Source organism: Odocoileus virginianus, chromosome 6, assembly GCF_023699985.2.
Source record: "Odocoileus virginianus isolate 20LAN1187 ecotype Illinois chromosome 6, Ovbor_1.2, whole genome shotgun sequence".
Taxonomy (NCBI): domain Eukaryota; kingdom Metazoa; phylum Chordata; class Mammalia; order Artiodactyla; family Cervidae; genus Odocoileus; species Odocoileus virginianus.
In genome coordinates, this window is record NC_069679.1 from 41,402,616 (window position 1) to 41,419,124 (window position 16,509).

The 16,509-nt window shown below is 40.2% G+C and overlaps 1 protein-coding gene and 1 long non-coding RNA gene across 9 annotated transcripts in view; one reads left to right on the top strand and one right to left on the bottom strand.

Moving 5' to 3' along the window:
- Positions 1–5,017, top strand: part of LOC110145737 (uncharacterized) — a 38,111-nt gene extending 33,094 nt beyond the window's left edge. For all 6 annotated transcript variants that reach the window (XR_011488270.1, XR_011488268.1, XR_011488272.1 and 3 more), the window contains one exon: positions 4,640–5,017. This is a non-coding gene — a long non-coding RNA (uncharacterized lncRNA). The remainder of the gene's footprint in view (positions 1–4,639) is intronic.
- The window catches only part of MYZAP (myocardial zonula adherens protein), a 128,069-nt gene that overhangs the window by 17,010 nt on the left and 94,550 nt on the right, over positions 1–16,509 (bottom strand). For 2 of the 3 annotated variants that reach the window (XM_070469230.1, XM_020906157.2), the window contains exon 12: positions 3,893–3,993. The exons of the other annotated variant lie outside the window; for it this stretch is intronic. In XM_070469230.1, the coding sequence (XP_070325331.1) occupies positions 3,893–3,993 (101 nt within the window). The remainder of the gene's footprint in view (positions 1–3,892; positions 3,994–16,509) is intronic. 3 annotated transcript variants of the gene reach the window in all.

Sequence of the window (16,509 nt, forward strand, 5' to 3'; positions counted from 1 at the left end):
CCCAATCAAAAAGATGGGCAGAAAACCATAATAGACGTTTCTCCAAAGAAGAAGAAATACAGATGGCCAGGAGGCATATGAAAAGATGCTCAACATCGCTCATTATTAGAGAAATGCAAACCAAAACTACCATGAGGTACCAACTCACCAATTAGAACAGCCATCATTAAAAAGTCAACAAACAACAAATGCTGGAGAGGATGCTGAGAAACAGAACCCTCCTACCTTGTCAGTGCAAATGTAAGTTAGTGCATCCCTGATGGAAAGCAGAGATTCCCCAGAAAACTGAGAAGAGAATTACCATATGATCTAGCAGTGCCACTCCTGGGCATATATCTAGACAAAACTCTAATCCAAAAAGACATGCACCCCGATGTTCATAGCAGCACTATTCACAATAGCCAAAACATGGAAACAGCCTCAATGTCTATTAACAGATGAATGGATAAAGATGTGGTACATATTTACAACAGAATATTTATTCAGCCATAAAAAAGAACAAAATAATGCCATTTGCAGCAACATGGATGGACCTAGAAATTATCATAGTAAGTGAAGTAAGAGAAAAATATCACTCATATGTGGAATCTCATTTTTAAAAGGTGATACAAACTTATTTTGGAGAAGAGAATGGCAGTCCACTCTAGTAGTCTTGCCAGGAGAATTCCATGGACAGAGGATCCTGGCAGGCTACAGTCCATGAGGTTGCAAAGAGTCAGACACAACTGAGCAACTAACACACACACTTGTTGACAGAACAGCAGCAGACTTACATCAACAACTTAAGAGTTCCCAGAGGAGGAGCACCAGGGAGAGGGTAAACCAGGAGCTCGGGTGACACACGGACACTGCTATGTATCACACAGATAACCAACAGAGCCCTACTATATAGCACGGGGAGCTCTATTCAATATCCTGTGATCGCCTATATGAGAAAAGAATTGAAAAAGAATGAACACATGTATGACTGAATCACTTTGCTGTACCTGAAAGTTACACAGCATTGTAAACCAACTATACTCCAATAAAATGTTAAAAAAATACTTGATACAGTGTCTCATATGTAAAATCAAGTTTTGATTTAGATTATAGGAATACTAGCTATTTATTAAGTTCTTAACTGCAGTTACCATGCTAAATTCTTTACATACATGTTTTCATTTAATCCTCGTAACAGTCCAATATGATTTGATACTGTCATTCCCACTGTAAGGATGAAATCACAGAGGATTAACGGAGGCTGAGTAACTGGTGCAGGGCTGTGCTCAGCTGGCTGGGCAAGGGCCCCCACAGCCTGAACCTTCCCAGCTGGAGGGTATGGCAGAAGACCCAGAAGGAAGAACAGAACTCACCTGCGTAACAGGCTTAATTCATTACTTTTTACGGATCTAAGATAGTTGGAGAGCCTGTTTTTAAAATATTCTTGAACACACCATGGAATCTTTTATTAGTTAGATGCCAGTTTGAAGTCCTAAGTGAGAACCAGGGATTCTTTTAGAACATATGTAACACAATTTAGCAATCTCTACTGAGCATTTTAAAACTACAAATGTACCACACCAGGACTCCCAGAGGTATGGTTCAAATCCTGGCTCTGTGGCTTCTAGGAAATCCCCGTCTCTCTCTGGGCCTCAGTTTTGGTATCTATAAAACAGGGAGATTAGATCTGGGGCTGGGGTTCTCATTTGATTGTGACCACAGAGCTCTTTATTCAAGCAAAGTCTTACTTGGAATCTAACATATAAAACACACTAAACACTGAGTTTCTCGGGTTGGTTTTTTTTCTGTGAGGGGGAACAGTCCCAACAGGCCAGCTCCTTGCTTACCTCGTCGCCCCCACCCCGAAGCCCCTCCTGGAGCCCAAGCACAGAGCACACAGTTCCAAAAAGCACAGGTGGGAACCCCGGCCCCGCCTCACCTCTCAAGAGGCCGTGCGCCTCGCCCCCCAGCCGTGCACGGCGCCTCTCACATAGTAGGCACTTCATAAATACTTGTGAGAGAGAGAATGAAAGATTACCCTGCCTTTTCGGAAATGGGGAGACGCAGTTTTCATTTCCTCTGCTGATTGCCCCAGGTAGTTAAAGTGCTAAGATGGATCCTGGGGGAAACCAAATGTTACATTTATGGAAAAGCTGCTTTTAGATACTGAAGTGGCTTCCAAGTTCAGCGTGGCCATAAGTTAAGGGTCTGTCAGCACTTCCATTATGAACACCGCTTTGTGGTTTCATAACTTAGCCATAAAAGTTTGCTTCAGGCTATCCCTCAGCATACAAATTGAAAACCCTGTTTTAGGCCAAAATGTGGGAATTAGAAAACAAACAATTTATTGGTTTCAGACATAGTTTTGTACCCGTCTTAACCAAATAAGATTTATTATGTGGGCAATTAGAGGGGACTAAGCCACTTGGTTCTTGAAAAATAAAAAAAAGAGGAAAATAGCCAAAGTATTTATATTTTAACAGTTGTCCCTGGGTATGATCAATCATTCTTTTGGGTCCTATTTTTATCAAGTACTTTATCCCCTGCATTGATGAGACCTGGAGTCTGTTTATACATTGTTTTTCCTTCTTTTTTAAACATTTTCTGTTAATGGTATCAGAATGAAAAATATTGCCTTGTTTTTACCAAAAAGCAAGCAACGTAAATGGGACTTATCTCAAAAAAATAAATAAAAGAGCTTAATCCTGCTTTTGGTAAGTATTTTGAGAATGGCTAGTATCTCATTTTAATGAACAAAAAAGACAACATCAGTAATGAATAAACAGGGATATGAGACATTGTTCTACAGTGTGAGAACTGGTTAGCGCTGAGAAGTCACCTGGTCAATTCACTGACTTACCAGGTCAGGAAACAGAGGCCCCAGCTAATAAGGAGTCCAGCCTGAACATGTCCCGCAGCTCCTAACCCTGAGGACGAGAGCTGGGTCTTCTACAGCCCAGCTTGGCGATCAGCTCATTCCCGTTTCCCATGGATGTAACCATTCAAGGCCAGGAATCTACATTTTCCTGACCTACTCGTGTCTACCACACACACACACACAAGCCCCTAACCATACAAGAGTACGCCATCCTGCACACAGAGGGTGGCGCTTCGTGACTCTGGTTACCCGAATCACAAGCCATGGCCCATCGGTGCCCTTGGTATGCGCTTGTTTTCTGTCGTCTTGGAGCCAAGCACAGTTTTGAGCACCTGGAGACACGGGGTGGGTTGCTGGGTCACAGGGGCTAAACTGACTAGGGAGAGACCCAGGTACTGGGCTTGTGAGCAGCTTAATAACACATGGCTCAGTCCTCTAGCTCAGAAATGCAGCTGAACAAACCAGGCTATAGTTCCTGTTTATCTGCTTATGACTGAAAAGATGATGTATTTGTGAATCTGGCCTAGTGCATGACAACACTGTTACAGTACTAGGGAGCAGCAGGGTTTAGAGTCTCCCTACTCTGTTACTAAAGCACCTCACGGGGCCCTCTCACACCGTTGAGAATGTCTGCCTGTACACCTGATTTCTCTTGCAGCCTGCACTCTGGGGCAGGAACCCAGTCTAATTCCTCTCCTTATCATCACTGTCTGGCACAGGGGAGGTACTTAACAGATGTGTGCCGAATGAACAAATAAATGAATAGATGCAGGACCAAATGCACACACTTGCTGATGGGGCCCATCTTCTCTGTGCAGTGGCTTCCCCAGGTCTCTTCTGGGCCATGCATGCCCTAGGCCTCCACACAGTCTCCCCACTCCACAGAAACCAGCCAGACCTCTCAGCAGCCACCACTTCTCCTTGCAGAAATACTTTTGATAGAAAGAATGCAATTCCAGGAATAACAGCACAGTGAAACTATTTTCTTGAGTCAAAGGGGAATTTGATTTGGAACAATAGGAAATTCTTAAATACCTGGGTAGAAGATCACAGCCCACTCCAACCTCTCTGGTTTCCACTTCAGTCTTGGACTGGGTTTCTATTAAATAGTCCAACCTGCTTTGTAGTTCATTATTCTAGAGATGAGGGGGAAAAGGGCTGTTAGTAAAGCAAATGTGTTCCCCCACAAATACATATGATACAATTTATATGTATTATCCGGATTTTCCCCTAGATACAGACATCTATCATGGTATATTTTTAAGTGCCTCTTATACAGTAGGAATTGAAGGAATACATTGACTGAATCCTTACAGATAGCTTTACGCGCATGGACATACATATGTATCCAATTTTACCTGAATGGAAACAAACAAAATATCCTACTCTTTACCATTATTTGCTGCTTTTCGCCCACTCAACAATGTGTTGTGACTCTTTCCGTGTTTATTAGTTTTCTTTTTATGTCAACAGACTATTTTAATGGATTCATAGCATTCCATTGTATGGATCCACATTATTTAACTAGTCTCTTACTGATGACCTTTAGATATTTATCACTTTTTTTGTAATTATAAATAAGGTACAGCTCATGTTTTAAAACTCCCTCATTAAACTATAAAATGAGTTTAAGTCTATTAACTTAATTTAGAGGGAAATACCTCTGTAACTTAATAATTAGTATTTTGTAGGTGTGGAAAATTCAGCATCTCAAACATATAAAGTAGAACAAGCTCCTTGGGATTAAAATTAGCATTCTGAAATAGTTTTTTTTTTTTCCAGGCCAGAGCCAAACATTACATAGGTTGATGATCAGATGCTCAGGAATTGGAAATTTGCCCCGTGGGGGAAATGAAGGACAAAGGAGCAAGAGAGTTGAGGATATTGAAATGAAAACAGATGAAGTGCTGCAGCCTAAAACTCAAAGGACAGAAAGACACACCTTTAAAAAAATTCAGACAGTGGTTATCTCTGTATATAGAGATTTTTTTTATTTCATTTTTAAAGTTCTATGTATTTTCTGTAATGCTTAGACTAAATTTTCATTAGGCAATAACCATAACTATGTTCCTGACTGTATTCCTCAGAACACAGTATGTAGTATATGCAAGATAAATATGTATTAAATAAATGTATAAATGCCTTTGAAAGTGTGTTAGTCACTCAGTCATGTCCAACTTTTTGTGACACTATGGACTGTAACTTGTGGTTCCTCTGTCCATAGGACTCTTTTCCAGGCAAGAATACTGGAGTGGGTTGCCATGCCTTTCTCCAGGAGATCTTCCTGACCCAGGGATCAAACCCAGATCTGCATTGCAGGCAGGTTCTTTACCAACTGAGCCACCAAGAAATGAGTGTTTTATTTGCATAACCAGAAAAAATTAAGCATTTGTCTTTTCTAAGCTGATGCTGAAGCTAAGGCACTGTATTCTAAGACACTCAACAACACATGAAAGTTGAAAAGTTGTTTGGAAACAGAAGCTCATTTGTTCTGAAAGAGCTCCTGCTCTGGATGGGTGATACCAAGGTGCAAAGCAGCAGCTCTGGTGCAGACTCACGTTCTGCAGGATGTAAAGGTCTAGGAATCCCTTCTGATAAATGGGAAATGGTGTAAAGGAAGAGAATGCGCTCCAGGTTCCCTAGCTGCTGACAAACCATGACTGATCTGTGGGCTTGGCATCCGTCACCTGGTGCTCTGGGAGAATGGTGTTGGCTACACACACACACAGCTTCCCAACAATATCTGAACTCTCCCATTCATACAGAAAGAGAGGCCTGCCCATTAACAATCAACAATCTCACTGTCTCATTCTTTCTCAGTGTAGACTGTAATCATGAGGATTCAGTAAAATGCTGAGTACCTGTAGTAGGGGGCATAAAGGCAAGGTTAGCACACGCACCCCAACTGGTATACGGTGAGTACTGGACTTGTAGTCCTAAGTCTTTTGTTCTGTTTCAAAGGAATTCTTGTACAAATCAAACTTCCCTGGTGGCTCAGATGGTAAAGAATCTGCAGTGCAGGAGACCGGGGTTCAAACCCTGAATCAGCTATTCACTGAAGCACTGATATGAAAATCTTTAACTTTTAAAAATGTAATACTATTAGTTAAAAAAAAAAAACTCGAGTATCTGCTGGGAATCAGGTAGTATGTAAAATCAATTGAGGGGAGGAAGTTGGCAGCTAAAGAAATAGGGCATAATTTGTAACCTTTGAGGAGTTCAGTCTTTTGGGGGTATAGACATCTAAGCAGAAAACAACAGAACAAACTCCTAAGTCTCATGTCAGAGGGACCCAGAAAATATCATGGGGGCACTTCAGAGGGGATGTCTAACTCAAAATGGAGGACTGAATTGTCTGTGAAGATTTTCTGGAGTTATGCAAGGGACAGAGAGTAAGGGAAATAAAAGGAATGAGTAATCCAGAATTATGGAAGAATACTAGGTTGAGAACAGGAACCTGACTGTAGTATACAGGTATAGAGGAGTTAGTTATGAAGGGCTGTGTGTGCCACCACCAAGCCTCTACACCCAGGCCCATAAGACCAAACTCAAATTTTACTTCAATTCTTGGCTCCAAGTGAAAACTGTATTGGGAGGAAATAAAACTATAGGGAAGGAAGATCAGTCAAGGAGGTCACTGCAATTTTCTAGGTAGAGTGAGAGCCACACTTCCAGTATATAGGAGGAAGCAGTTAAATAGAGCCTCCTCAAAAATAAACAATGGAGAAAAAGACAGTCTCTTCAATAAGTGGGGCTGGGAAAACTGGTCAACCACTTGTAAAAGAATGAAACTAGAACACTTTTTAACACCATACACAAAATTAAACTCAAAATGAATTAAACATCTAAATGTAAAACCAGAAACTATAAAACTCTTAGAAGAAAATATAGGCAGAACACTCTCTGACATAAATTACAGCAAGATCCTCTATGACCCACTTCCCAGAGTAATGGAAATAAAAATGAAAATAAACAAATGGACCTAATTAAATTTAAAAGCTTTTGCACAATGAAGGAAACTACAAGCCAGGTAAAAAGATAGCCTTCAGAATGGGAGAAAATAATAGCAAATGAAGCAACTGACAAAGAATTAATCTCCAAAATATACAAGCAGCTCATACAGCTCAATACCAGAAAAACAACCCAATCAAAAAGTGGGCAAAAGAACTAAACAGACATTTCTCCAAAGAAGACATATAGATGGCTAATAAACACATGAAAAGAAGCTCAACATTACTCATTATTCAGTTCAGTTCAGTTGGTCAGTTGTGTCCAACTCTTTGCGACCCCATGAATCGCAGCACGCCAGCCCTCCCTATCCATCACAAACTCCCGGAGTTGACTCAGACTCACGCCCATCGAGTTGGTGATGCCATCCAGCCATCTCATCCTCTGTCGTCCCCTTCTCTTGCCCTCAATCCCTCCCAGCATCAGGGCTTTTCCAATGAGTCAACTCTTCGCATCAGGTGGCCAAAGTATTGGAGTTTCAGCTTCAGCATCAGTCCTTCCAATGAACACACAGGACTTATCTCCTTCAGGATGGACTGGTTGGATTTCCTTGCAGTCCAAGGGACTCTCAAGAGTCTTCTCCAACACCACAGTTCAAAAGCATCAATTTTTCAGTGCTCAGCTTTCTTTATAGTCCAACTCTCACATCCACACATGACCACTGGAAAAACCATAGCCTTGACCAGACGGACCTTTGTTGGCAAAGTAATGTCTCTGCTTTTTAATATGCTGTCTAGGTTGGTCATAACTTTCCTTCCAAGGAGTAAGCGTCTTTTAATTTCATGGCTGCAGTCACCATCTGCAGTGATTTTGGAGCCCCAAAAAATAAAATCTGACACTGTTTCTACTGTCTCCCCATCTATTTCCCATGAGGTGATGGGACCAGATGCCATGATCTTAGTTTTCTGAATGTTGAGCTTTAAGCCAACTTTTTCACTCTCTTTCACTTTCATCAAGAGGCTTTTGAGTTCCTCTTCACTTTCTGCCATAAGGGTGGTGTCATCTACATATCTGAGGTTATTGATATTTCTCCTGGCAATCTTGATTCCAGCTTGTGCTTCTTCCAGCCCAGGGTTTCTCATGATGTACTCTGCATATAAGTTAAATAAGCAGGGTGACAACATACAGCCTTGACGTACTCCTTTTCCTATTTGGAACCAGTCTGTTGTTCCATGTCCAGTTCTAACTGTTGCTTCCTGACCTGCATACAGGTTTCTCAAGAGGCAGGTCAGGTGGTCTGGTATTCCTATCTCCTTCAGAATTTTCCACAGTTTATTGTGATCCACACAGTCGAAGGCTTTGACGTAGTCAATAAAGCAGAAATAGATGATTTTTTTGGAACTCTCTTGCTTTTTTGATGATCCAGCAGATATTGGCAATTTGATCTCTGGTTCCTCTGCCTTTTCTAAAACCAGCTTGAACATTTGGAAGTTCTCGGTTCATGTATTGCTGAAGCCTGGCTTGGAGAATTTTGAGCATTACTTTACTAGCATGTGAGATGAGTGCAATTGTGCGGTAGTTTGAGCATTCCTTGGGATTGCCTTTCTTAGGGATTGGAATGAAAACTGACCTTTTCCAGTCCTGTGGCCACTGCTGAGTTTTCCAAATTTGTTGGCATATTGAGTGCAGCACTTTCATAGCATCATCTTTCAGGATTTGAAATTGCTCAACTGGAATTCCATCACATCCACTAGCTTTGTTCATAGTGATGCTTTCTAAGGCCCACTTGACTTCACATTCCAGGATGTCTGGCTCTAGGTGTGTGATCACACCATTGTGATTATCTGGGTCATGAAGATCTTTTTTGTAGAGTTCTTCTGTGTATTCTTGCCACCTCTTCTTAATATCTTCTGCTTCTGTTAGGTCCATAGCATTTCTATCCTTTATTGAACCCATTTTTGCATGAAATGTTCCCTTGGTATCTCTAATTTTCTTGAAGAGATCTCTAGTCTTTCCCATTCTGTTCTTTTCCTCTATTTCTTTGCATTGATCTCTGAGGATGGCTTTCTTATCTCTCCTGGCTATTCTCTGGAACTCTGCATTCAAATGGGAATATCTTTCCTTTTCTCCTTTGCTTTTTGCTTCTCTTCATTTCACAGCTATTTGTAAGGCCTCCTCAGACAACCATTTTGTCTTTTTGCATTTCTTTTCCATGGGGATGGTCTTGATCCCTGTCTCCTGTACAATGTCACGAACCTCCGTCCATAGTACATCAGGCTCTCTGTCTATCAGATCTAGTCCCTTAAATCTATTTCTCACTTCCACTGTATATTCATAAGGGATTTGATTTAGGTCATACCTGAATGGTCTAGTGGTTATCCCTACTCTCTTCAGTTTAAGTCTGAATTTGGCAATAAGGAGTTCATGATCTGAGCCACGGTCAGCTCCAGGTCTTGTTTTTGCTGACTGTATAGAGCTTCTCCATCTTTGGCTGCAAAGAATATAATCAATCTGATTCCAGTGTTGGCCATCTAGTGATGTCCATGTGTAGAGTCTTCTCTTGTGTTGTTGGAAGAGGGTGTTTGCTTTGACCAGTGCGTTCTCTTGGCAAAACTCTATTAGCCTTTGCCCTGCTTCATTCTGTACTCCAAGGCCAAATTTGCCTGTTACTCCAGGTGTTTATTGACTCCTACTTTTGCATTCCAGTCCCCTATAATGAAAAGGACATCTTTTTTGGGTGTTAGTTCTAAAAGGTTTTGTAGGTCTTCATAGAACTGTTCAACTTTGGCCTCTTCAGCATTACTGGTTGGGGCATAGGCTTGGATTATCATGATATTGAATGGTTTGCCTTGGAAACGAACAGAGGTCATTCTGTCGTTTTTGAGATTGCATCCAAGTACTGCATTTCAGACTCTCTTGTTGACTATGATGGCTACTCCATTTCTTCTAAGGGATTCCTGCCCACAGTAGTAGATAATGGTCATCCAAGTTAAATTCACCCATTCCAGTTCATTTTAGTTCACTGATTCCTAGAATGTCGACATTCACTCTTGCCATCTCCTGTTTGACCACTTCCAATTTGCCTTGATTCATGGACCTAACATTCCAGGTCCCTATGCAATATTGCTCTTTACAGCATCGGACCTTGCTTCTATCACCAGTCCCATCCACCACTGTGTATTGTTTTTGCTTTGGCTCCATCCCTTCATTCTTTCTGGAGTTATTTCTCCACTGATCTCCAGTAGCATATTGGGCACCCTCCGACCTGGGGAGTTTCTCTTTCAGTATCCTATCATTTTGCCTTCTCATACTGTTCATGGGGTTCTCAAGGCAAGAATACTGGTTTGCCATTCCCTTCTCCAGTGGACCACATTCTGTCAGACCTCTCCACTATGACCCGACTGTCTTAGGTGGGCCCCACATGACATGGCTTAGTTTCATTGAGTTAGACAAGACTGTGGTCCTGTGATCAGATTGGCTAGTTTTCTGTGATTATGGTTTTAGTGTGTCTGCCCTCTGATGCCCTCTAGCAACACCTACCATCTTACTTGGGTTTCTCTCATTAGAGAAATGCAAATCAACATCACAATGAGGAATCATCTCATGCTGGTCAGAATGGCCGTCATCAAAGTCTACGAACAATAAATGCTGGAGAAGGTGTGGAGAAAAGGGAACCCTCTCACATTGTTGGTGGGAGTGCAAACTGGTACAGCCACTATGGAGAACAGTGTGGAGGTTCCTTAAAAAAACTGGGAATAAAACTGCCATATGACCCAGCAATCCCACTGCTGGGCATGTACCCCAAGGAAACCAGAACTGAAAGAGACTCATATACCCCAATGCTCATTGCAGCACTATTTACAATAGCAAGGACATGGAAGCAACCTAAATGTCCATCGGCAGTTGAATGGATAAGGAAGTTGTGGTACATATACACAATGGAATATTACTCAGCTATAAAAAGGAATGCATTTGAGTCAGTTCTAACGAGGTGGATGAACCTGGAGTCTATTATACAGAGTGAAGTAAGTCAGAAAGAGAAACACAAATACTGTATATTAACACATATATGTGAAATTTAGAAAGACGGTAATGACTATCCTACATGCAGGGCAGCAAAAGAGACACAGAAGTACAGAACAGACTTTTGGATTCTGTGGGGAAAGACGAGGGTGGGATGGTTTGAGAGAACAGCACTGAAACGTGTACATCACCACATGTGAGGCAGATCGCCGGCGCCAGTTTGGAGCATGAAGCGGGGCACCCGCAGCCAGTGCTCCGGGAAACCCAGAGGGAGGGGAGGGAGGGAGGGTCCAGGGTGGGGGACACATGTACACCTGTGGCCGACTCATGTTGAGTATGACAAAAACCATCTCAATATTGCAAAGTAATCATCATCCCATTTAAATAAATAATTACAAAAATAGAGACTCCTGCAAAGAATAGCTATCAACCTTGGACAGAAGACGAACAACAGCTGAGGTCTTCAGAGACTGAAGGGCAGGTAAGTTTTAGACAGGAGGTAAAACGTGGAGCAGATGACAAGCACTGCCTGGGTTCTCTGTGATTCTTTTGTTTCTGTTTGCAGCTTTGCCCAAGAGCAGAATAGTCATAGTGGAGGCGGCACAAACACAGTAAAAATTAGGTAGAAAGATCATCTGTCTGGTAGGAAAAAAAACCAGTAGGAGTCTATGGAATAGAAGGGTTACCAAGAGTGAGAGGGAAGCCAAAATGGAAGGGTCAGAAAAGACTGAAATTCTATATTCTGTGTATAAACTCAGTTGCAGTCTCCAGTAGACCCCTGAACCATGTACATGTGGAGCAAAGTGAAAGAAGTATGAAGCCAAGGCTTAAAGAACTGAACTGACACCTAACCCATCACACACCATAGCATGGCAGGATGCAGTTGGGTCTAACCAGATTCTTTACCTTCAAGCAATTACAAGTCTATTTTCCTGCACATCACTGATGAAGAAGGAAAAACAAAAAAACAGAAATAGAAAATATAAATAGAAAACAAATGGTAACTTTTGAACAGAAAAACACAATGCCTGAAATTAGATTAATCACTAGATTGCCCTAAGAAAAGAATGGATATGCCAAAGGAAGGAGTCAGTAAACTTGAAGACACATTAACAGAAGTCATTCAATCAAGATAAGATAATGCTGAAAATAATGAAACTTCATGGAATGTGAGACAATTTTTAAAAGCCTAACATAGGGACACTGGAATCACAGAAGGAAAGAAGAAACTGGAGCAGAAACAATATTCAAAGAACTAATGTGGGGGGGCAGTAGGGTGGGGGGTAGTACATCTCCAGGTTCTTGGAGAAAACAAAGAATGGCTGAAATTTTCCCATATTTGGTAAGAGACATAAATTTATATAAATTCAAGAATCTCATCAAACTCAGACAACAAATTCAAAGATAAACCTACCTTGGCATATCACAGTCAAACTACTGAAAAACACAAAGAAAAATCTTGAAAGTCATCTTGTTATATATAGGGAAACAATAATCTGAATTACCAAAGGTTGCTCATCAAAAACTATGAAAACCAGAAGAGACTGAATACTAATGAAGGAAACTGTCAACCTAGAACTCTATGTATTTCCATAATGAAGGTGAATTACAGACCTTATTTTCAAATAAGAAAAACTAAGTGCATCTGTCCCCATCTGGTCTATACTACACAAAATGCTACATAAAAATTCTTCACCCTGAAGAGAGGTATCAGAAAATCAGATTTTTCAGGAATGAGTGAAGAATATCAGAAATAAATACTGCATGAGTAAACATAAAAGACAATGATTTCCTCTTAATTTCTCCAAAATACACACGACTTAAAACTTCTAGCAATATACTGTGGGTTTATAATACTATACAGATACAATACATAAGGTAACTCAGACAGCAGGGGGAAGGGTTAATCGACCTTATCATTGCAAGATTTCTACATTTTATATTAAGTGATACACTGCTACCTATAAGTAGACTGTGAACACTTAATGATGTATACTATAGTACCTAGAGCAACTACTCAAAGACACAATGCCAATTGATGAATGGATGAATTAAAATGGAATTCTAAAAAATTTTGAAACAGTCCAAAAAAAGACAAGAGAAGGGAACAAAACCAGCAAATAAACCAGAGGGACTAAATAGAAAACAAACAATGGCAGAACTAAATCCAACCATATCAATAAAAATTAAATGTCAATGGACTGTACACTTCAGTATAAGAATATCAGAATGTATAAAGAAACAAAACCTAACTATACATTGTCTATAGGAGATGTACTTTAAATAACAAAGATCAGTTAAAAATAAGTGGGTGGAAAAAATATACCATGCAAACAATAAAGAGTGCAGAAATTATAATACCAGATAAAAGAGACTTTAAGACAAAGAGTATGAACAAAGGTAGTGACCAGTATTTCATAATAAGGAGATCAATTCATGCCAAAACACAACAGTCAAAAGTGTGTATGTACCTAATAAGAGAGCTTTAAAATATATGAAGTAAAAAACAAAATTAAATAGACAGTCTGAAACCATAGCAAGGGACTTTAATACCGCCTCTGAGCAACTAAGAGAACAGTTATACAAAAACCAGGAAAATCATAAATAACCCAGACAATATTATCAACAACCTAAATCTAATTGATATTTATAGAACATACACAAAAACAGCAGAATATGTATTTTTTTTATAATACTCAACCAAGAGAAACAATATGCTGAGCCATAAAACAAGTCAAACTGAATTTAAAAGAATGAAAACCATACAAAGCATGTTCTAGGACCATAACAATTAAATCAGAAATAAAAAACAATAAGATATCTAAGAATACCACAAATATTTGGAAGCTGAACAACACACTTCTAAATAATTGGTAAGTCAAAGAAGAGTCTCAAAGGAAATTAGAAAATATTTTGAACTGGATGATAATGAAAATACATCTTATTAAAGCTTTTAGGTTGCAAGTGAAGCAGAGCTGGGACAGGACATTCATAGATTTAAAAGCATATATTAAAAAAGAAGCAAGGTCTAAAATCATGGACCTAAGGTCTACCTCAAGAAGCTAGAAAAAGAAGAGCAAAATAATACCAAAATAATTAGAAGGAAGAGAATAATGACTATCAGAGCAAAAAGCCTCAGTAAAACAGAAAACAGATAATATTCTCTATCCACAAAGCCAAAAGCTATTTTAGTAAAAAAAAAAAAAAAAAAACAGCAAAATTAATAACACTCTAGCTAGATTGATCAAAGAAGGGTGGAAGGGGACAAATGATCAATATCAGAATAAAGAGGCATTTAAAGGAAACAATAGGGTATCTATGGTGAAAAAAATATATATCAATCCTTACTTCACACAAAATACAAAAATTAACTCCAAATGTATCTTAAAACTAAATTTAAAAGCAAAACACCTATCATTTTTAGAAGAAATCATTGGAGAAAATCTCTGTGACCTTGTAGTAGACAAAGATTTCTTAGGATATAACTTTACCAAAAATAAAAATGGATACCAAAAAGTATCATTAAGAAAATGAAAAAGGAGGTCATGAAGTGGGAGAAAATGTTCACAATACATATATCTGACAAAGAACTGGTATCCAGAATACATAAAGAACCCTTAACACAATAAAAAAGAAAAGTAAAACTCAATAAAATAATGGGCCAAAGATCTGAACAAACACTTCAAAAAATAATATATACAAATGGCTAATAAGCACTTAAAACATGCTCAGCATCACTGGTGACCATGGAAATACCACCATAATGAGATGTCACCACATACCTTCCAGAATGGCTACATTAAAAAGACTGACAGTATCAAGGGTGAGGATGCAGAGAAACTGGAACAGTCCAACTTCTGGTGGGAAAGTAAACTCCTTTGATAAACAGATGGTTTCTTAAAAAGTTAGATATTTATTACCATACATCCAAGCCATTCCATTACTAGAAATTCACTCAACAAGAATAAACCCGGGCTTCAAGTTCAAGATGGCAGAGTGAAAGGATTTGCGCCCGTCTCCTGCAAGAGCACCAGAATCACAACTAGCTATTGAACAAGCATCAACAGAAAGACGCCTAAACCTACCAAAAAAAGATACCCACATCCAAAGGCAAAGAAGAAGTCGCAACTAGATGGTAGGGGGGCACAATTATGATAAAATCAAATCCCATACCCTCTGGGTGGGTGACCCACAAACTGGAGAACAATAACACCAAAGAAGTTCTCCCACTGTTGTGAAGGTTTGGAACCCCACGTCAGGCTTCCCAGCCTGGAGACCTGACAAAGGGACTGGGAATCCCCAGGGAATCTGACTTTGAAGGCCAGTGGGATTTGATTACAAAATTTCCACAGGACTGGGAGACCAGAGACTCCAGTCTTGGAGGGTGAAAACAAAACCTTGCATGCACCAAGACTCAGAGGAAGGAGAAGTGACTCCACAGGAAACTGGACCAAAACCACCTGGTGGTGTTAGAAGGCCCGCTGTGGAGGTGGAGGTTGGCAGGGGCTCCCCAGAGGGATGGGGGCGGCGGGAGGTGCATGGACTGGCAGCAGCTGTCTAGGAAGGTCGCCTTTGGTGTAGACCTTCTTGGTGGCCACCACTAACCTGACCATAGAGCCCACAGACCCGAGGGCTGGGTTGCCTTAGGCCAAAAAGTTACCAGGGAGGGAGCACAACCCCATCCATCAGCAGATAATTGGATTAAAGCTTTACTGAGCAAGACCTAGTTCTTCCCACCACCAGTCCTTCCCTTCAGGAAGCTTACAAAAGCCTCTTAGCCTCCTCCATCAGAGAGGGTAGACAGAAGAAGCAAGAAGAACCACAATCCCACAGCAACTAAAACCAAACCACATTACAGAAAGTTAATCAGCGTGGAAAGGCACAAAGTTATATCCCAGATGAGGGACAAGGTAAAACTCCAGAATAATGATAGTGAAGTTGATTCAGGATCTCAGAAAAAGAATGGAGGCAAAGATTGAGGTGATGCAAAAAATGCTTACCAAAGACCTAGAAGAATGAAAGAACAAACAAACAGAGATCAATAATACACTAGAAGGAATCTACAGCAGGATAACTGAGGCAGAAGCATGGATAAATTACCTGGAGGACAGAATGGTGGAAATCACTGCCACAGAACAGGATATAGAAAAAAGAAGGAAAAGAAGACAGCCTAAGAGACCTCTGGGACAACATTAAATGCATGAACGTGAGCATTATAGGGGACCCAGAAGGAAAAGAGAGAGAAAAAGGACCTGAGAAAATATTTGAAGAGATAATATCTGAAAACTTCCCAAACATGGGAAAGGAAATAATCAACCAAGTCCAGGAAGCACAGAGTCCCAGGCAAGATAAATGCAAAGAGGAACACACTGAGACACACAGTAATCAAACTGACAAAAATTAAAGACATAAAATATTAAAAGTAACAAGGGAAAAATGACAACATAGAAAGGAACTCCCATCAGGCTATCAGCTGATTTCTCAACAGAAACTCTACAAGCCAGAAGGCAATGGCACGATATATTTAAAGTGATGAAAGGGAAGACCCTACAACCAAGAATACTCCACCCAACAAGACTGTCCTTCAGATTTGATGGAGAAATCAAAAGCTTTCCAGACAAGAGAAAATTAAAGAGAATTCAGCACCACCAAACCAGCTTTACAACATAAGCTAAGGGAAC